Source organism: Pseudopodoces humilis, chromosome 21 (assembly GCF_049639895.1).
Source record: "Pseudopodoces humilis isolate 2021_Gansu_Grassland_sample_001 chromosome 21, ASM4963989v1, whole genome shotgun sequence".
NCBI classification, from domain to species: Eukaryota; Metazoa; Chordata; class Aves; order Passeriformes; family Paridae; genus Pseudopodoces; species Pseudopodoces humilis.
The window spans coordinates 4,208,994-4,229,861 of record NC_142220.1 but is presented as its reverse complement, the minus strand read 5'-3'; the positions used below and the strand labels follow the sequence as shown (position 1 = coordinate 4,229,861).

Here is a 20,868-nt window from a genome sequence, read left to right as displayed (position 1 = left end):
CTTGTACCCTTGTGCCTTCACTTCTGCCTCCCTCCCTGAGCAGAAAAGAAAACATTCAGAGTTAGGGTTTCCTGTGAGCGTTTATTGAATTTAAACCATCACCATTCACCAGCCACCACAAGCACATGGAGCAGATCCAAATCCATGGTGGTGGCCCTGCCTGTGTGGACAATAACACACCTTATACAGACTGAAGTACAGGGTTGATATATCAGTATAATCAACAGGTTTATAACTACATAAGCATTCCTTTCTCGAAATACACTGTTTTACCGATGTCTTTAATTGAAGAAAAGATTAAACATTAATTTATTTTCATTTAGCGACTTTTTTTTTATTTACTCTCACTTTTATGTTAAAATGCAAATCAATGCACACCTTCATGGTGTTAACACCAGAATTAGTTCTTTTTCTAGAATAATTTGCTTTATTTTTAATACTAAAAAGAGAATTACAATTTAAAAATATGCTCCTTTATATGTCTTGTTTAAAACCAGTGCAGCTCTGACAAGTACTGCCCAAGTAAAACCACTTAAGTTGTGTTGAAAAGGTTTTAAAATGATCATTTATCATGCAGTAACTAAGATTTTTCCTAAACACACTAATTGGTTATAATAGTTATATCACACTAATGTTCCAATATATGCAAGATACCTGAAGCTAACCAAAACAACATTTCTCAGAAGCCACAGATCGGTCCTTGTATGGCCAGGTCACCATTTCCATCCCCATACTAATCATTCACTTAAGAGCTGGACTCAGTGATCCTTGTGAGTCCCTTCCAATTCAGAATATTCCGTGATTCTGTGAATTCCAAATTAACAGAACTTCACTCTATGAGTTGTAGTCACTCATAGCACAAAAGAAAAGCAAAACACAGGATCAGGGACCCAGCAGAAGGCTTGTTTCACTGCCTGGTAATGCAGGGCACCTCCTGTGTTCCACGTGCTTGGTCCTACAGCCGTGTCCCATGTCAAGAATCCCACTTTGTCCAACCAGGCAGAATAAAAGCTGCTCTTTACTTTGTCTGGGTGTCCCTCCAGACTATGGCCGCAGAAGCCCATAGACTCAGAGGGCAGTACTGACACCTCTTTAAAGTCAAGAAGCAAGGAACAGAGGATGGGGACTTTCTCCACTGCATAGACTGCTGGAGCACGTTTTTGCCCACAGCCCAGGGGACAGAGCACTCCTTCAGCACCCTGCTGAGTGCATCTGCAGCCCTGCGGCACAGCCAAGCAGCAAAAGGATTTTTCAGAGGGAATCGCTCTTTCACTGCTGAAAAACTGGAAGAGCAGAAAACCCAGCTTGTCATCCACTGTTGGCTCCCAGCAGGGCACAGCCACCTTCTGCACATTTTGCAGAGCTCTGCTCAGGCTGGGAGTTTTAGTGCTGACTGTGCCTTGGGAAGTGAAGACCCTTGAGAGGGTAGAACTGTTCCAAAGACAGCCATGGCTTTTAGATCCACCATCAATTCCATATCCTATTCTGACCAAAAAATTGGAATAAATGAGACCTGTGCTACCCTTGACAAAATACTAAGGGTTTACAAACAGAGTAAAAATAGAGACACCAAGCCTGAATTCCTGAAAGCCTCTCTCCAAAGCACTTTGGCTAATGTGGAATGTAGTCACAGAGGTTTTTTTCAGCCTTTTAGCAATTCCCTGCCAAATTGCCAGCAGTGGCTTTGTGTTCTATTTCACCAAGTCCTGTAAGGGGAGTTTTACAAATCAAAGTCCAGGACAGGTCTCGTCTGAGTTTCCCATGGGCTACAAGAAATAAGAGCTGGCACACTAAGTCCAGAGGCAGTAACAAGATACAGGCCCAAGAACTATGAGATCCAAATACCTTGATTGCCTACAGATTGTTTTAAAGTTATAAGTAAGAAGTACAGATTTCTCTGTACCTGGTGAGAACTTCTGAAGACATACCACAACTCAAAAACAGCAGGAGAATTAAAAATCCATCCCAGGAGGAATGGATGTATATTCTCCTTTGTGCTAATCCTCTGTATGTCAAGACTCACCCTGTCTGTCCACAGGCCTCATGCAGAGAGAAACAGCATTTTCCAGATACTTGCACTCCGTCTTGAGACTCCTCAAACTGGAGTCTCAAAAACATGAAAGAAATCTAGTTTCTACCACCTGAACAATAAAAGATACACCAGCAGAGAATATCCCACCTCATAAAGAGGAAAAGCTTTATGAGGGGAGACCCTGAGAACAGGAATTCACCCCATGAACTCCTCGGCACACACAAAACCCCAGCACTGAAGAGCCTTCAGCGTGAAGATGTGAAGCATGCTCTGGGTCACATGACACAGAATGCTTCATCCCAAAATCTTCATCACAGGATGCACAGCACTGCTCTGCTCTGTCTTACTGACAACTCTCTGCTATATTCCACATGTCTGGGTTAATGTCATTTGTTTCTTGGTGATTCTAATATAATTTCTTTCCCATCAATTCTGAAACTCTCTGCAGTTCCATTTGATGAGATCTGTCCTATTGGCTTTTATAACTCAGAGCCATAAGAGCTGAACTTAGGGATTTAACAGCTCTTTCTGTAGCACCTGGTGGAGTCATAGACTGAGAACACCTGTATGGACAACAGTCTGCACAGGCAAAAGGGCAACAGTGAGACCTCCATCAAAGCCTGAATTTGTCACGGAATTCTTCCTGTTTCTTTCTCAAAGGGGTTATTGCTACCCATGGAACACATTAATTCTGTTGCTCCTTTAAAGGAAACCACAGAAGCCACAGGGGCCACATTTACCATTTGATTTTAGGGCAATCAAGACCTTTGCAAACCATTGTAGTTTTTACTATCACCAACATTTTGCTAAATCACTATCTAAAGGCTTTAGCAATTCAGACCAAAGAATTGACAGATTTCCTAAACTGCTTAAAAGAGATGATAATTTTTGTATCAAACAATCAATCTTTGAGACAGATTATTAAATGAACTAAACTGAGATACAAGATCTTAGTCTTTCATGTGACAGAGAGAGAGAACAGCATCACTGGAAAACAGCCAGAAGGCTGGGTACAAGGCTTCAGTGAACTGAGCTTTGAATTTATAGATCAAGTTATGCTTCTCCCCCACCGCTGTGAAAATCACAAACCCCCCATCGCAGTGCAGCAGCACCCCAATCTTGGTAGCCTTTGTGTTGGGCAGGGACTTTTCCACATCATTGTGCCAGGATGATATTTTGGAGTTGAGCCACTCGATGCACCAGGACTTGCTGTTCCTGCCCAGGCGGCTGTCGGGGCCCTGCCGCTCCATGCTGCCGTAGCACACCCCGATGCCACAGAAGCTGCCCTGCTGCAGCTCCACCTCCCAGTAGTGGATGCCTCTCTTGAAGCACTGGAAGCCCAGCACCTGGCGGTAATCGGTGAAGCGCTGAGGGTGGTACTTGTGACCTGTGAAGGTGTCCGAGATGGACATCCTGGTGTAGTTCTCAGCCAAAACCACAGTGCTGTGAGCTGTGTTGTAATCCAGAGTGATGTTGGCAGCATCTGCAATGACATTAATCACTAATCATTAACTGAAGGTACTGAAGAACAAAGCGCTTTTATTTATCCCACCCTGCACCAGCACTTGTTGCCGTGTTTATTTACAGCTCTGCTCTCCTCAGTGCAGCCAGGTCTTGGGGCTACAGTAAAAGCTGCTGGGTTCAGCTGCAGCTCCACCTTACACAACAGGCAAATGGAGGCTGGTTTTCTTCCTTCCTGCAGCCCCACAGGATCCCTTCATCACCCAAATACACCCTGGCAAAAGAAGGCAATTGCTGATCTGGCAGCAAAAGGTATGCCATGTTGTATAGCATCTAACAAACCATCATGGGCTCATATAAAAGCCAGCATTTAAAAAGAACATTTAAAAAGAATCCAGTGCATTACACTGTATTTCTAGGCTACCCTAATGCTGTCTTTTTCAGGGAAACTAAAGTCATTACTTAAAAACTTCATTTATCTTCATCATAAAGATACTTGGATGCTGAAAATTAATTTGATTCATCTGGCAAAATAACCACTTAGAAACTTCCTGCCCCCTTTTTCTCCAGAAATTTCCTTCATTTCTAACAACCTATTAAGCTAACAAAACGCCCTCAGAAGTATTTTTGTCAGGTAACTACAGAGGACACATAACACCAGTACAACAAGAGCAAAGCTCATCTTTAAGGAGCGTAATGTTGGGTGTCTTACACTGCAGAAGCTCCTCTCTGGGTTTCTTCAGGAAGCTGTCAATGAGCTCTTTAGCAGCAGCAGCAGCAGATGTGGTGGTTGGTGTAGTGGTTGCTGCTGTGTCAACAGAAGAAAAGAGAGTTTGGCCAGTTGGGAAGAGACCTGACATATTTAACATATTTAACATATTTAACAGCCCATCACAGACACACTCAAGTACTGCAGCTGATCTGCTCCATGCAGGGTTAACTTCAGTATTAACTGTTCACTGTCATGTCAAGTTTTCAAAATCCCACTCTCTGGACAACTTCTCTCAGTGTTTGATTGCTCTCACAGTGGCCAGCAAGAGCTGAACTTTTGCTCAATACACCAACACTAATGACCATCTTATAATTTTACGAGCAGACAATGAGAATTAGAATAGCCATGATGAAAGTTTGGACTCACCAACTTTAGCAGCTTTCTTTTTCTCTTCTGGAGCAGGGGGAAAGAAAAAAGCAAACTGTGAGTTCTACTGGGAGGCAAAAGCCACTGGTAAGACTGTGTCAGCTGTGACACCATCACCATGGCTCTTCTGAAGCTGCAGCAGTAAAGAGCTGACAGCCAGCAGGCTAAAGCCATGTACAAATACCCTCACACTGGAAAACTGCATATCAAGCACAATCTTTCATTTGCTTCCCATTTCACAGCGTCATAAGCCTGGAAGGAGCTTGATCTCCCCTCCAGGAGCAGTGTGTTTGGGCATGTAGAATACTCCTGTTCCCATGAGGAACACTGGCTGTTTCTTTCCTTTTTACAGCAGAGCTTTTAGTGCAACAACACGAGCTGCAGCTCCATTCCAGTCCTGCTTCCCCAGCACATCCCCCCGACTGCTCCACACCCAGCACTTGCACCATGTGGCAAGAGCTTCCTGGAAGTAACTGAACTTGGTTCTTAATGGTTGGATTTACTTCAAAAAGAAAACATGGAAGATCATCCAAAGAGGCTACAGTGCCCATTAGTTCTGCTATCTGGACAAAACAGTACTGAAAGTCCCCACTAGAACCTGCCACAAAGACCATCACCCCAGCTCTAGACTGGAGGCAGCAAAATGTTTGAGGAAGGCTCCTTTAATCACCACTTACTGGTATCTGTGTTCACCTGCAAAGTGGTTTGAGCCTGGGTACTGGTTTTCTCTTTGTGCACCTGGTCTGTGAGGGAGGAAGAAAAAACACAGAACATGAGCAGATCCTAAGCAGACCTCAATACATACAAATCTATCAAAGAAACCAAAAAGTGTTTGGCACAAATTAAAAAAACTTGCAACAGCCACAGGGTGGGGAGGCTCTGCTTTGCTTTACAGCCCACACTGACACCACTACAGGCTCAGGCACCGTGCAGTTCACCTGTCCAGCTCACACAGCAGCATCCATCCCCAAATATCCCAAAGCACCCTCCCTTCCCTGTGCCAAGGTGCTCACTGAGGTCATCACTGCATCACCACAGCAAACAGCTCTTGGATAAATGCTCCAACTCTCATTTAACAGTAAAGCAAGCCATAGTTAGGACAGGATGATGTTCTGTAGTACTTACAAGGTCCACAAGCCTTTTTTCCAACAGAAGGTTTGTTTGGATGAGCTGCTGGAGGGGCCTTAATTTTCACAGGTTTAGCTGCAATGGTGATAATTTACATTATGGTTTGTATGGCCAGGAACAGTCATGCACTAGTGAGGACATCTTTCCATCTTATTTTTCACTTATGTGAACTGAAGTGATATTTGGCAGAGATGGGAACTCCCAGAGATGGGCACACCCATGCCCCAGTCCAAAAGATAATTTGGCTGCTAAGTAGAGCTTTGTTCCACCACACTTACACAATCAGCACCTTTACAGTTGGGTAAACTGAGTCCTGCCACTCTAAAGCCTTTCAAATCTCCCTCCAATCCACATCCAACCCTGCCACATAGTAACACCATAAATTACACTGAGGAAGAAAGGCTGAGCTGCGCCAGAAGGGTGTAATATGATACTCGTCAGCTTATCCAAGTACAGACAGCAGTGAAGAAACACTGGCATGTTTTGTCTCCCAATGTAGTCCAGACTGTAAAGGTTTTGTGTGGAAATGGAGCAGTGCAGGGACTGGAAAACACAATTTACATTACCCGACTGTATTTGTTGCACTTTTTAAAAAAAATTATATTTGGACTGGAGAGGCAATTCATTTCAGCTCAAAGCAAAATTAGAAAATGCCAATTTCCCCAGTGATACAGTACCTTCTTCTTTTTTCTCCCTACTCTGAATCAATGAAACTTTCACTATATCTTTGAGGATAATGGCAGACTGGTAAGTGGAATGCATCACATTTTGGTCCATTTCAACTACAGGAACAAAAGCCTCTTTTGTTGATGTTCGTTGCAGTGCTGCTGCTCTCTGAAATGACAAATAAGAGACCACCTTGTGTAGCACACAGAGAAGAATACAACCAACTTACTTTAAATGGGGTAGAGTTTGTACATTCATCTCAAATTCAAGGGAACAAAGGCTACAGTCAGATACAGCTCATGGCAAAATTCCAGCAGCAGCTCAGATGCCTTAATTCCCAATGGTACCTGAATCAATGAGCAGACAGGTCACAGCACAGAGCTGCCACACCCCACAGAGGTGACTCCTGCCCAGTGACTCCTCTGCCTGTGGCAGTGGCAGTGACTGGACTGAGGAAGTTACCAGACACCCCTTCTGCATTCTTTCACTGATATTTGTGTACTTTTCAGTACATCCTCTGATAGCAGGTTCTTGCACACCTCTGCATCTCTATTTGACTGGAAGTCTCTGGAGAGCAGGATGACCACAGCAGCTTTTTGTCATTCTGCATTCTAGAATGAGGAATAGGATTCACATTTAAATGACACGTTACCTTCAAAAATAGAACGTCATCACTTTCAGTCAGTGCCATCTCAATCTGATCTTTGAGAGACAGAATTTCTTTCTTCTTATTTCCCAGAACACTATAAATATAATCAAATTTATTCCACACTCTCTTTTCTTCCTCTGTAATTGCTTTCATGATCTCATTTTCTCTTTCTTCAATTAAAGCTTTAATTTCTGAAAACTCATTTCTGATCAATTCCTTCTTTCTTGAAGCTGTCTCCTGGAGCAGAAAGAGCAGATAGGCACTGGTTTCAAATGAACAGTTTGTAAACAAAATACTCTCAGCACTACTGCAGGAAAGCCTCTGAGGAACAGGTGGGCTTCTCTTCCCAGAAACAGGCAAGAAAAGAGCTGTGGATTTTTATGTGCTTTGGAAAGAAAACTCCTTCCCTCACAAGGAATGGAGCCCTTTGTCAGTGCTGCCCTCACGTGAGGATATAAAACCTTGAACAGTGCATGGTTTACTCCCATCTCCCACAGAGCTGCCTGGCCCAGCCAAAACTCCTCTTTTTTTTGTTCCTTCCTAGGAAGGAACACCTTCTCCTGCCAATGCAGCCTCAGTACTACAGCCGTTGTCACAAGGGTACAACCACCAGCTGCAGGCAGTGGCCAGAGGGTGCCAGGCAACCTGAGAGCTCTCTGAACAGTCACCCACTTACAGCAGATTGGTTCTGGTTTGTTTTCACCGTGCTCATTGCCCGGGCAGTTCTTTCACTCTGGTTATGCAGCTCCACCAGTTTTTTCTTCAGCACCGACTGCAACAGGAGAGACCAGAAAGTATTTCAGAGAGGCAGTTGTCACGTCTGCTCTCAGTTTTAAATACTCTTGTAAGCATTTAGTACTTTCAGCTTAAAACCTATCTTCCCTTCAACCTCAGAGGGTGTAGAAGCACTGTCCTGCACATGTGTGCCTTACCCACACCCTCCCCACCTCTCCCAACAGCAAGATGCCATTGTTGACACTCTCCTCACAAAGAACCCGGAGCTTTCATCAGTGCAGCAGTTCTCATGCTAAGAATAAATGTTACATTAGCTCTCAGGTCAGACTTTGGGTACCAAGTTGATGCTACTGTTCACCCCTCTCCTTCTGAGAATTTTCTCGTTCAGATGTGATTTACCTGTTCCTTTAGTTCAAGATCCTGCTAAGCTCAATCAGGGCTAAGTTCTGCAGCTAAGCTGCATACACACTCACTGAACAGAAGGGAGTTTGGCCACCTAAACTTTTTTGGCATACTTTACTCATCCATACTGATTTTCAGCTGTGCTGGAAAATAGAAACACCAGCTTTCCCTCCCTTCTACTCCGTGAACCTCCTTCTCGCTTTCTTCTACACACCTGAGATCTCCCTAGGATATCTTTATAACTCTTCTTTTTAAGAACATTTGCAGAGGAACGTCAGCCCCTCAGGCTGGGACAAGCCCTGGCAGGGAGCAGAGCAGAAGAGGAGTCTCAGAGTTCTGGGTGATGCCACAGAGTATGGGAGGCTTCACTGGTGAGCCCAGCCCAGGAGCTGGCAATCAACTCCCTGACAGCGCCTTCCCAGACCCCTGCCCCTGAGCAACTTCTTGGGGAGGGCAGGAAAACGCAAGGAACGATGCTGAGGACGTGCCTGAGCACACGCTGGAGGGCAGATAACACTTTATCAATGCCAGGCACAAGATTTACAGTCCATGTCTTGCTCTGGCCTGTACCCCGCGCTCCAGAGCGGCTCTCCAGGCACCGGGGGAGCCAAGGGGCGCTCCGGGCTGCCCTTGGGAGGCTGTTCCAGCCCCGGGGGACACCGGCCACCCCCGCCTCGCCCCGCCTGCTCACCTGGGCAGCGGCTTTCGCCTGCTCCAAGGGGCTGGTGGGGCACGTCTTGTGCCCGAGCAGGCAGAGGGAGCAGATGCAGACGCCGTGCTGGCTGCAGAAGAACTCAAAGAGCCTGTTGTGCTGGGGGCACTTGCGCTGCTGCAGGTCCCGCAGGGGCGGGCAGAGCTGGTGGTCGCGGAAGGCGGGGCTGTCGCGGTGCGGCCGCAGGTGCTCGGCGCAGAAGGACGCGGTGCAGGTCAGGCAGGTCTGCACGGCCGGCGCCTCCTGGCAGCTGTCGCAGGACACGGGGGGCTCCCCCGCCCAGCATCCCCCCGCCTCCCCATCCTCATTTTCCTCTTCCTCGCCCTTGGCCCCGGCGCGGCCCTGGAGCTGCTCCACCACCCGGCACAGCACCGTGTTCTTCTGCAGCTGCGGGCGGCCCGCGAAGGTGGCCCGGCACTGCGGGCAGCTGAAGCCCCCCGAGAGGCCGGCCCAGCTGAGCTCCAGGCACGAGGAGCAGAAGTTGTGCCCGCAGGGCACCGTCACGGGGCTGCTGAAGAGGCAGAGGCAGATGGAGCAGGTGAGCTCTTCCTCCAGCCCTGACAGGCCCGACTCCGACTCCAGCGCCGCCATCGCCCCGTCCGCAGCTGCCCCAAGAGCCAGACACAAAACTCGGAGAAACGAAACTACGGCCGGGCCTTTCCGGAAAACGACGTGTCCCATCCCCGCCCCGACGGGAGGGGCGGCGGGCGGGGGCCGGACTCTGCGGCGCCCGCCCATGCCCGTAGCCCCGGGGTGCCGGGGGCTCTGCCCTGCGCAACGGGACCCCGGGCCGGGGACGCGGCTCCCGAGGGGCTCCGAGCCGGGGCCGGGGCAGCGGCACTCGGAGGTCGGTTCTGAAGCGGGTGTTTGCCATGCGGTGCCCCCCGCGCTGCCCGGCCCGCTCCCGGCTCAGGGGAACTCGGCACGGCCCCAGCGCCGTGCTCTGATCACCGCGCCCGCCGGCTCCGCCCGGGACTCGGGGCTGCTGCGAACCTCAAATTCCCCCGAGCACCGCCCCAGCTGCCCCGAGCTGTGGGTAACCTGGCTGCTGGAGATCCTACGGACTCATAGGACGGTTTGGGCTGGGAAAGACCTTAGAAATCAGCTGTTTGCAACAGCTGGTGTCAGTGCAATGTTCTTAAAGCACACAGGTTACTGCATTGTGATTGTGGAAATCATCTCAACAGAAGATGCTTCCACAAATTTCTTTTTCTCAGTCTGAGTTCAATAATCACTGTTTGTAACAGGAACATTGATGCTGAATAGCAGCATGGCAAGTACTCCTGTCTTAACTAACTTGACCCCAAATTCTTCCCGTGGTCTCTTCCTCCTCTATCTTCTGCCCTGTCTGCTGGCATCCCAGGGACTTCCTTGCGGCCCTCTATATTCCTCCACCCATACTGACAGCAGGGATGAAATGGAGCAGCTTGGCTCAAACTCTGTGATCCCCTCCTCAGTAATTTAAACAGAGCCTGATGGGCTGCAGCAGCAGGAGCCGTGTGCTCTCAACTCTTGTCTAGCGGGCAAAGAACACCTTGTGTGGAGAACTGCTGAGCTTCCCTTTAATGTCATTCAAAAGTATTAGCAGGCAGTCTTGTTGGTGTTAGTCCTTGGGGACTTCCAATAATGTTCAGGAGTTACACAGAATCACAGAATGAACTAGGCTGGAAAAGACCTTTGAGATCATCAAGTCCAACCTATGACCTAACCTAACGCTTCCTCATCAACTAAACCATGGCACTGAGTGCATGTCCAGTCTTTTAAACACCTCCAGGGATGGTGACTCCACCACCTCCCCAGGCAGACCATTCCACTGCCCAATGACTCCTTCAGTGAAGATTTTTTTTCTAACAGCTAACCTAAACTTGCCTTGGCACAGCTTTTAGGATTGTGTCTTCTCATTCTGTAAGTGTTGGCTGGGAGAAGAGACCGACCCCACCTGGCTGCAGCCACCTTTCAGGAGTGATGAGGTCACCTCTGAGTCTCCTTTTCTCCAGGCTAAACAACCCCAGCTCCCTCAGCCGTTCCTCACAGGGTTTGTGTTCCCAGCCCCTCACCAGCCTTGTTGCCTCCTCTGGACACGTTTGAGTGTCTCAAGGTCCTTCCTAAACTGAGGGGCCAGAACTGGACACAGCACTCGAGGTAAGAAGTACAAGTGGGTACTCAAGGTAAGGGGAAGCCAAGTACAGGGGGAGAATGACCTCTCTGCTCCTGCTGGCCACACCATTCCTGATCCAGGCCAGGAGCCATTGGCCTTCTTGGCCATCTGGGCACACTGCTGGCTCATGTCCATGCTCATTGCATAAAGCACTCAAAAGGAGCAATGGTGGGTGGTCTATTGCAATTGAAATCAGCTCCTAGCCAGTTCTTTCAGGATGATAAAATTAAATCTGGAGAAACATTGTAAAGCTATGTTATTACAGATAACATGGACTTGTACCTACATAAATTATCCCTCCAGCCTTGTAACACTCCTTCGGGATAAGCTGCAGAGGGGTTGTGTGTTACAGGGCTCTGAGTCACTGCTCAGTAACAGATACGGGTGCAGAAAGGACAATGGAGGAATTTGGAGCTGCAGGGCTGTGACAGGAGCAAAAGTTCAGGGATCAGCTCTGTCATATGCTGGAGGGTGGAGGAGTTTCCAGGAGATGAGCACAGCGCCACGGGTTTACAATGTAGTTGGGGTGTGCTGATCAGGACTTTGTAACTGCTGTCAGAGGAAATGCAAACACCTGACAGGGGGCAGCTGACAGTGACTGCAAAGGAACATTCTTAGAGAGCTGTGCTGTGCATGAGTTGGGACCGAAGAACAGCTCTTAATTTTTGCATTTTTTATTTTTCGAGAGGTGAACAAACACCCTGGGTTTATCTGGACTTATCTGGAAGCCTCTGACATCTTTCAAAGACTCAGCACCTTCACTGAATTTTCTGTGGCACTCACATGGTATCCACTGATACGGACAGAGGTATGCAAATAAAAAGGGTAAATATACACCCTCACAATTGTACTTTTTGCTTTTGGAGGATAGCACAGGATGTTTAGAGCTCAGATGAGCAATTTAAGTTCCCCATTATCAAAGAGGGCTTGAAATTCTGGTTTAGAGGAAGCCCAACCACTCCTGTTGTCTAAAAGACAATAAAGTTTTAACATAAAAAATTACCATTTAAATAGCTACTGAAGTTATAACTCGTTTTCTTGCAAATACTTGAGAACTTCCTGTGATTCTGAACTAAATCTAACCCCTTGCCCAGACACTGCACATTCAAAGTGCCTTGCAGAGCCCAAGCAGGGCTTTAGAAGCACAGTGGGATAAATTGTACCTCGCATTCTGCCCCCAGCAAAGGAGCTGGCCAGAGACAGGAAAGCCCCAGGGATAGAAAGGCAGCTGTGAGGGTTTGTTCAGTGTTTCACAACCTCCCTGTGGGATTCATGTGCACATTGTCCCACCCCAGCTTCCTCAGAGCAGGAGGTGGATGGGACAGGGAGAGCTTGGGCTGCCTGCCCTTGGTCTGATTTGAATTGAGTCGTGAAGCAATAGCTTCACACAAACTGGGTAACAATGGGTAAATAAAACTCAAGATTTTACCTTCAAAACACCCTCTCTCAGGGGTGTGGTTACAGCATCACCTGTTTGGCACAGCCAGAGCAACTCTACACCCATTTAATTCATGCACAAAATGCACAGTATGCAATGGAACAAGAGGTGCTTTGAAACACCTGTCTTTTTGTTGCAACTTCCTAAGAATTAACAAGCAACAATTCCCTTAGAAAAACAATCTTTCCATTAATTCCCACTCTCTGAGCATGACTGTGCTCCTGTCTGACATCTTCTTTTCATCCAGTTTGCAATAACATCCACACAAATCTAACTGAACTTTTATTTAAAAAAACAAATCCTAGCATAAAATAATGGTGTCTGAAAAGAACCACAATGCACAAATTAATTTTACTTGTACAGAAATGTTTCCTTCACAAACAAGACATTTTAATAGGGCTGATGCATAAATGCACAGTACTTTGATTCATGCACTAGGTCAGAGTACATGACAGCTAAACCATATTGTACAAATTTTCAGGTGTTTGTATCTAGGGTTTGTTTTTTTCTATGTTTTCCCTGTAGGAGTTAACTGCCTAGGACATGGAGTATCTGAAAGTGTAAGACTTGTCAAGGTTCCAGAGGTCCAAGGTGCCCTCTCAATGGTGAATGGTGCTGCATCCATTTGGCAGCCAGTCATCAGTGGTGTCTCTCAGGAGTCTGTGCTGGGACCAGTTCTGTTCAATATTTTTATTGATGACATGGATGAGGGTGTTGAATCTTTCATTAGTAAATTTGCAGATGACACTAAGCTAGGAGTGTGTGTTGATATGTTGGAAGGGAGGAGGGCTCTGCAGGGAGACCTGGAGCAGTTGGATGGATGGGCACAGTCCAATGGGATGAAGTTTAATGGGTCCAAGTGCCAAGTCCTGCATTTGAGCCACAACAACCCCCTGCAACGTTACAGGCTGGGGATGGTGTGGCTGGACAGTGCCCAGAAAGGGACCTGGGGGTGCTGGTGACAGCAGCTGAACATGAGCCAGCAGTGTGCCCTGGTGGCCAAAAAGGCCAATGGCTCCTGGCCTGGATCAGGAATGGTGTGGCCAGCAGGAGCAGAGAGGTCATTCTCCCCCTGTACTTGGCTTCCCCTTACCTTGAGTACCCACTTGTACTTCTTACCTCGAGTGCTGTGTCCAGTTCTGGCCCCTCAGTTTAGGAAGGACCTTGAGACACTCAAACGTGTCCAGAGGAGGCAACAAGGCTGGTGAGGGGCTGGGAACACAAACCCTGTGAGGAACGGCTGAGGGAGCTGGGGTTGTTTAGCCTGGAGAAAAGGAGACTCAGAGGTGACCTTATCACTCTCTACAACTCCTGAAAAGGTGGCTGTAGCGAGGTGGGGTCGGTCTCTTCTCCCAGGCAACACTGACAGAACAAGAAGACACAGTCTCAAGCTGGGCCAAGGGAAATATAGGTTGGATATTAGGAGAAAGTTTATCACAGAAAGAATAATAAAGTACTGGAATGGTCTGCCTGGGGAGGTGGTGGAGTCATCATCCAAGGATGTGTTTAAAAAAGACTGGATGTGGCACTCAGTACCATGGTCTAGGTATGGTGTTACACCATGGTTGGACTCGATGATCTTGGAGATCTTCCAACCTAGTCATTCTGTTGAATTCTGTTGAATGCTAATAATTAGTAGAGCTGTCACTGCAGTGCCTTGCCAGCACCTGGTGACCCATTCTGCTGCTGGAAAGGGAAGAAAGGCAACACAGAAACTTCAGCAAACACAAGAGGGTTTGCTCTAAAACAAACAATAAAGGCTTTCATAGCCTACATAGATTAATACAGTGTTAATCACACAACTGTGTGAGGAGTTCATGTTAAATTCCACTGGTTCTAAACAAAGTTGACAGTTCCCACTTATATTTATCTGCCTCAAAATTACAGAAGCTCAAAATTCACAGGCTTTTCTGGATATGTTCAGTTAAAACTCTTTAAGTAATTGCAAAGTCACAGTATTTGTATGATGCTTGGCAGCATGTCTTGGTTTGAAAAGACAGGTGTCTGCTAAAGAAGGCAGAACCCTTCCTTGAAATGGAAAAATGTTAACACCTTCCCTCCACTGCTAATTATTGTCATTTTGAAATTAAGGGGCTCTCAGGAAGATATGGGAAAACGAGTAATGGTTCTTTATTAGGAAAATTAAAATAAAAATGCAGTAACACAAAAAAACTACTGACAGTCAGAATACAACCTGCCACCCTGTTGGGCAGGGTGTTGGTAGCAGTCCCATTAAATGGTGGCTGCAGTAATCCTGGAGTGACAGATGTGCTTCTGGTGAAGCAATGATCCTGTAGAAGGGTGTAGTTTTCCTCTGAAGATTCAGTGGTGATGCAGATGGGTCCAGTCTTCCTCTGGGAATCCAGTGGGGAAAGGCTGACTGCAGTGTTCTGAGTCTCAGATTATATCCAGGTAGGAATGCTTGGCTCCTCCCCCTGGGTGGAGCATCCCACAGTGGGATGATGGAATTTTATCAGTCTTGCAGTGAGACTCAATGGCTCCTTCACAGAAAATATCCCCCTGGAGGGAGGATGGGTCATGGAAGAGATAAAGAACACTGCCACATCTGGCTTTAACAGCTGGTAATAGAATACATACTTGTGGTTACATCTTGCATTGCAACCTAAGACACAGCAGCAGAGGGCAAGTTCGGCACAATATTTATAATTCATCAACAATACTTATAATTAATTTTTAAATGAAAGTGACCTCTGGCAGTTATACAACTCTAGCCAAAAGCAGACATTTAAATAGTTACTCACACGACAGGGTTGTGTTTTATCTTTTAATCAAACCATTCCAGATCTGCAGCTTGCTACAGTAGGATATAAATATTCAAACCCAACAGATCTATATTAGACTTCTCATAATAAAGTTTTCATGTATTACATAAAAAACATAGCCTAAGGGAAAAAGGTGTTTTTCTTTTGGCCTACTTATTTTTAAGTCAGTAACATCCACCAATGCACCTGCCACCCTCAGAATCAGAAGGCAGCATTTCACAGACCAAATCTGTACAATTGTTCACATTTTTTTCACATCCCAGATGTTCCATTTTCAACGCTGGATCCATTAACTGGAGGCTCCACCATCAGTCTCGGCTCTATCAGTGCATCCCAGCTTTCAGTTATCTGAAAACAAACCACAGGCAGCACTTAGCAGGTGCCAGCAACACCAGCAGATGCAATTTCTGTGCTGTTATGCTTTTGCTTAGCACTGAACAATGGCACCACTGAACCAAGATCACAGCTCCTCCTGTGAGCCACTGATCCTATTGATGAACCTCAACCTGCCTGATGTCCTGGGTAAGAAAAGGTGCAGGTAAGAAGAGTGATGAAATTAAAAGCTGGTAAGAAAGAATCTCTATGTGACATTATGTTGTTTATTAGCCAAAACAAGAAGTCTGATGAGTGGCTGTGACCCCAGTTAATTGAGTAACATGCAGGAACTGATTATTATGATGTAAACATGCATATTCTTGCCAGAAAGGAACAATTATTCTTGCTTCTACTGATTCAATTCATTGATTCAAATCAGATGCATGATTACAAAGGGAATGTCCCTGAGGTGAACAGAGTCAGGAAGCAGCAGGGCAGGTACCAGCTCTGCTGTCAGGACTCAGAGCAGGCCCCACGTACCTTGGTGTCCTGAGGCACCGCATACTCTATCAGCTGCTCTCCGTCTGCAGACTGGTACACCAGGTCAAACTTCCCTGGCTCCTTAGCAACTGAAAAGCCAAGCAAACAGCTCAATGAGCTACAAACCAAAGAAATTTCAAATGTTTACCACAAACACTGATCAAAACCAGTTTGGTTTTGGGGATTGTTGATTTTTTTTTTAAGGTCAGTGTCTGGGTTCATAATTGTAACAAAAAAAAATCTTGAAGTAAAACTGAATACTACACACCAAAATTATGGTAATTATCTGACTACTCACATGAGAAAGTCAACAATATCTTGTTGAAATCTGAGAAAAATGCTTATATGACAATTCATTAATTCTGGCTTAAATGGCAACTGCAGGATACACAATTTGAGAAACATTAATCATTTCAGGTCTCAGGAATTGCATCTTGTCATTGCAGGGACTCACTTCCACACCCACTGAAGACACACCGTTATGACCTCACACATTCTCTGCAGTTCCATAAAATAATTTCAGAAAATGAAACCACAGTAGAGCTGAGTTACTGACCACCCAAACTGACTGAAAAAAAATATTTTGTAAATACCCATAAGTGTCCTTCAGTTCAACTAGCAAGGGTTAGAACTCTCAATTTATTGGGGAGTGAATGAGGAGGGGAGGAGTGTGTTAAGTATGAACCCAAGGAAATCTGGAATACTCCTGAAAGATGAAGTGTTCCTTGGATTTCTGGTTTTCCAGGTGACAACACATGACTACAAGCCCTCAGTGTCCCAGGTACATACACTGTCCTGCTGATGTTGAAAGGATCTCAAGTTCAATCTGCCTTTTTTCAGCATTCCAACTGATTATTTTTGCCTCCTTCAGAAAGCAAAAAGAAAAGAATCAGGTAAGACACACTTCAGCACTGGCTAAGTACTCCATATTTACAACCAGTATGCTACCTGATTGCTGCCAGAGTAAAAAAGTCTATTTGGCTATCAAATTTTCCAGTTTCCATGTATAAAATCTGCAAAGAATTAATGCTCAGCAATCTGTAACTACTGGCATCAATAAACCAAAGTTACTCATTGTCACCAGTTTTGCAGTTTAAATCAGTACTTATGCAGAAATCAAGTTATTTGAAGTAGCAACAAAATTTTACTTGCACCAATTTTAAGAACTTGCCCTGACTTCAAATAGCAGTAGACTCAAATACAGCTACATTTTCTACTTGAGGATCTGCATTTTTTATCTCTAAAATATTAATGATTATTAATAATCCTTGTAGTTGGTGGTTTGTTTTTGTGGGTTTTTTTTCTTTAAATAACAGCTACACATTTCAAATTTTCAATTAGTTCCAGCTTCTAGAGTTTTGATTTTTACTGCTGCACCAGGAATAGCCTGTGGAGTCAACTGGATGCAAGGAAAAACACTGCACAACATCAAAGTATTTAAGCCATACCTCACTTATCATAGTTCTGTGAGAAAATTAAGAGAGAAAAAAAAACCGGTACCTTATAGTCTGAAACTTCAGGACTGTAATTTTCAGTTAGTTCCAGGCGCTGTTGAAAGAAATACAAGTAACAAATTGTAACTTATCCCAGTCTTTGACGATTCCACCTACATGCAAACACAGCTTCTGCAGCAAGAGAAAAGTGCAAGAGCCAAGTCTCCTACTCCAGGGACCTAGTGCCAATCATGGTCCCAGTTAGACTTGCAGGACTCACTGCTCCAAAGGATTTATGTTCAGGTCAGGCTGTGTGAGGACATCAGGGAGATGGATCCCAGTCTCCTCAACTGCAGGGATTTCATTTTTGATTATTTTTTTTATTTTGCAGCACAGTGTAATTATTTGTATGGTAAGACTTGCAATAACATTTATATGGAAAATCACATTGAAATGACAGCAGGGACAGCATTTCTTGTGTTATACAAATACAAAAAGTCCAAAGAAATGCACTTAACTTCTGTATATGCTCCAAAAATTTGTAAAAATCAAAGCTAGGCTTTACAACAAGTGAATTTTTTAGAGAAACTATTAGGTCAGAAACTTAAAGAGTGGCTGAAATGAAGCAATTTTAACCTACTAACATTCAGTATTTCCAGAATTCTTTACCTTAAAGGCAATCCTTTCTCCCACTTGGGGTGGAGCAGCTAGAAGAGGTAACACACTATAGTCTCTCTTGGGAATCTTCACTGGATTCTGTGAAACAAAGAGTAACCCACTGATTTAATTACTGTATCAGTGCAAACAGAAGTCAGTGTTTATGCTGTATGGATTGCAAGAAGCTCTGAGAAGAGCAAGGCACACATTGTTTTTAGATATATAATACAATCACTTTATTGTTGTTCCACAAACACTTCCTCAGGCTGACGAATGGAATTACAGTAAATAAAAGACCAACCTTTATCCCACTAATCCATTTCTTCTGTTATGAATTACTCTCATCCTATAGGTTCTTTGTACATTTCAAGCTGCCAGAGAAAGGTGACCTCTGCCTGTGTCAGTCACTCACCTGGACAAGGACAGAAGTGTTTGTCGCAGCTTCATTTAACTGCCTCTGTTTCTGGCCTTCACTGCTGTAGTTATAGAAGAAGCCAGGGTTTGCTCCTCGCCCATGGCCCCTCATCATCCCATGAAACCCACGGCCCCTAGGTCTTCTCCAGAAGTTATCCTCTCTCGTTCCATGCCCCCTTCCACGGCCAGGGCTGGCAAACGATCCTTGCACACTGGCTGGTAACTGTTTAGTGCAGTTCCTTACTACGGAATCACCCAGTCCAGCACCTGCTGCAGGTTTTTTAATGACAAGTGGGTCTGAATCTGAACTATCAGAGTCTGAAGAGGAGCTCTTTGCTTTGGAAGCCTTGGTGCTGGCTTTTACAGCCCCCATATGGTTTGGCACCGATTTTTCCTTTGCAGTGCTGTCTTGTGCTGGAGTCACCTTCTCATCCTCTGTGCTTGAGTCAGAATCTGAACTAGAAGACTGGGGGTTTTTAGCATTTTTACTAATTGCAGTCTTAGTCTTTTCAGTGTTAGACTTTACAGTAGCTTTACTAGTTTTCACATCAAAATCTAAAGCAACTTGGGATTTATCTTTGGGAAGTGTCACCACTACAGGTTTATGGGAAGTTTTATTTTCCTTTACATTTAATTCACTGCTGTCACTGTCAGATGATGTGCTTGAGGAATCTGAAGCTCCCACCCTCTTTTTCCTGGACTGTGTTGTGATCTTTTTGGTGCTATTTTCACCAGAATTTAGAGAAAAGCTCTCATTTGCCCGTTCTAAAGCCATCTTTGCTGCAGCAACCTTTGTCTGCTTTTCATCCTTCTTTTTTGTTGCCAACTGCTTCTCCCTCTCTGCTTTTCTCATCTTTTTAGAATGGGAAGTAGAGCTTTCTTCCTTACCTTCTGCAACTCTATTTCTTCCCCTAACTTCTTCTTTTCTTTTTCTTTTCGTGTACCTTTTCTGAGAATCCCAAGTATCTACAGAGGTCTCTTCCCTACAAGAGGAATACTCAAGGTTATGCTTCTCCTTTTTCTTTTTCCTTTTATGCTTGCCTTCATTCCTAGAGAATTCTTCCTCATCCTGCTTGTGTCTGTGCCTTTCTTTGTCTTCTTTTGTTGTGTAAATAAAACCATCATCTATTTCTTCATAATCATCTGCAACTATCTCTTCCAATTTTACTCTGTTAAAAAAAACCAAAACAAAACAAAACTAACAAAAGCCACCGTTCAGCATAATGAACACTTTTCCCTATATCTGAGCAGCTCAGGCAAGTTCCTCTAGAGTGAAGATGCTTCAGCTCTTCCCCAGACAATACGGAACCCTTCCCTGCAGGCAAAGGCTCTCCTTCCATCTTTGGGAACATTTCCGACCTCTTGGCTCCCTCCATCCCTTTTGGACATGTTGGGGTGTCACGGGTGTTGGGAATCAGTGCCCATGGGTACCTGGCTCCCTCTCCACTGCCCAGGGAAGGAAGAGCTCAGACCCCCGGGGAAGCCCCATCCCCGTCCCACCAAGCCCACGTGGGGATTCACAGAACTCCAGAATGGGTCAGGCTGGAAGGGATCACATTGGGGTCATCTGGTCCCACCTCCCTGCCCAAGCAGGGTCATCCCAGAGCACAAGGCACAGGGCTGTGTCCAGAGGGCCCTGGAATATCCCAGCGAGGGAGACTCCACATCCTCTCTGCACAATCTGTCCCAACGTGCGGTCCCTGCACAGGGAAGCTCCTCCTCATGGTCAGGTGGAACTACCCGGGCATCAGTTCCTGCCCGCTGCCTCGTGTCCCACGGCTCGGCACCACCGGGCAGAACCCGGTCCGGCCTCTTGGCACCGCCTTCAGATACTGATAGACACTGATGAGGTGCGTGTGTGGGACTGACCCCCGATCCCGCCGTCCCGGTCCCACTGTCCCTGTCCCGTCCGGTCCGTACCGCAGCGAGTCGTTGTCCCTCACGAGGCGCGCGCTCTCGGCGGGCGGCAGCAGCGCCTCCTCGAGGAAGAGGCTGAGGCGGGCGCGGCGGCTGAAGCCGAAGCGGTGGCGGATGAGGCTGAGCAGGTCGGTGACGAGCCGCGCCTGGCCCGGCTCCAGCAGCAGCCAGCACAGCGCGCAGCCCGGGCTGGCCGGCGGAGGGTGGTCGGACACCAGCCGCAGCCGCACCGGGCCGCCGCCGGCCGCCATCATGGAGCAGCAGGAGGAGGAGGAGAAGGGGCAAGAGGC

The 20,868-nt window shown here is 46.2% G+C and overlaps 2 protein-coding genes across 3 annotated transcripts; both read right to left on the bottom strand.

Moving 5' to 3' along the window:
- Window positions 1–61: 61 nt before the first annotated feature.
- On the bottom strand, window positions 62–9,572 carry TRIM25 (tripartite motif containing 25). Of its 2 annotated transcripts, none has more exons than XM_014255898.2 (9): window positions 8,903–9,572; window positions 7,751–7,846; window positions 7,078–7,311; window positions 6,437–6,593; window positions 5,757–5,834; window positions 5,309–5,374; window positions 4,632–4,658; window positions 4,206–4,301; window positions 62–3,515 (listed from the first exon to the last, which is right to left on the bottom strand). In XM_014255898.2, the coding sequence occupies exons 1-9, from the start codon at window positions 9,512–9,514 to the stop codon at window positions 2,983–2,985; spliced, it is 1,899 nt and encodes a 632-aa protein (XP_014111373.2). In that variant the 5' UTR covers window positions 9,515–9,572; the 3' UTR covers window positions 62–2,982. The 2 variants fall into 2 exon arrangements, with proteins under 2 accessions (XP_014111373.2, XP_087921615.1); XM_088065489.1 differs by having other exon boundaries at window positions 4,206–4,298.
- A 5,081-nt stretch (window positions 9,573–14,653) lies between these two features.
- Window positions 14,654–20,832, bottom strand: COIL (coilin). The gene is made up of 7 exons (XM_005526844.3): window positions 20,582–20,832; window positions 18,660–19,830; window positions 18,260–18,346; window positions 17,658–17,705; window positions 16,947–17,022; window positions 16,158–16,246; window positions 14,654–15,650 (listed from the first exon to the last, which is right to left on the bottom strand). Exons 1-7 carry the CDS (start codon window positions 20,830–20,832, stop codon window positions 15,555–15,557), a joined length of 1,818 nt encoding a protein of 605 aa, XP_005526901.2. The 3' UTR covers window positions 14,654–15,554.
- Between the last annotated feature and the right edge of the window lie 36 nt (window positions 20,833–20,868).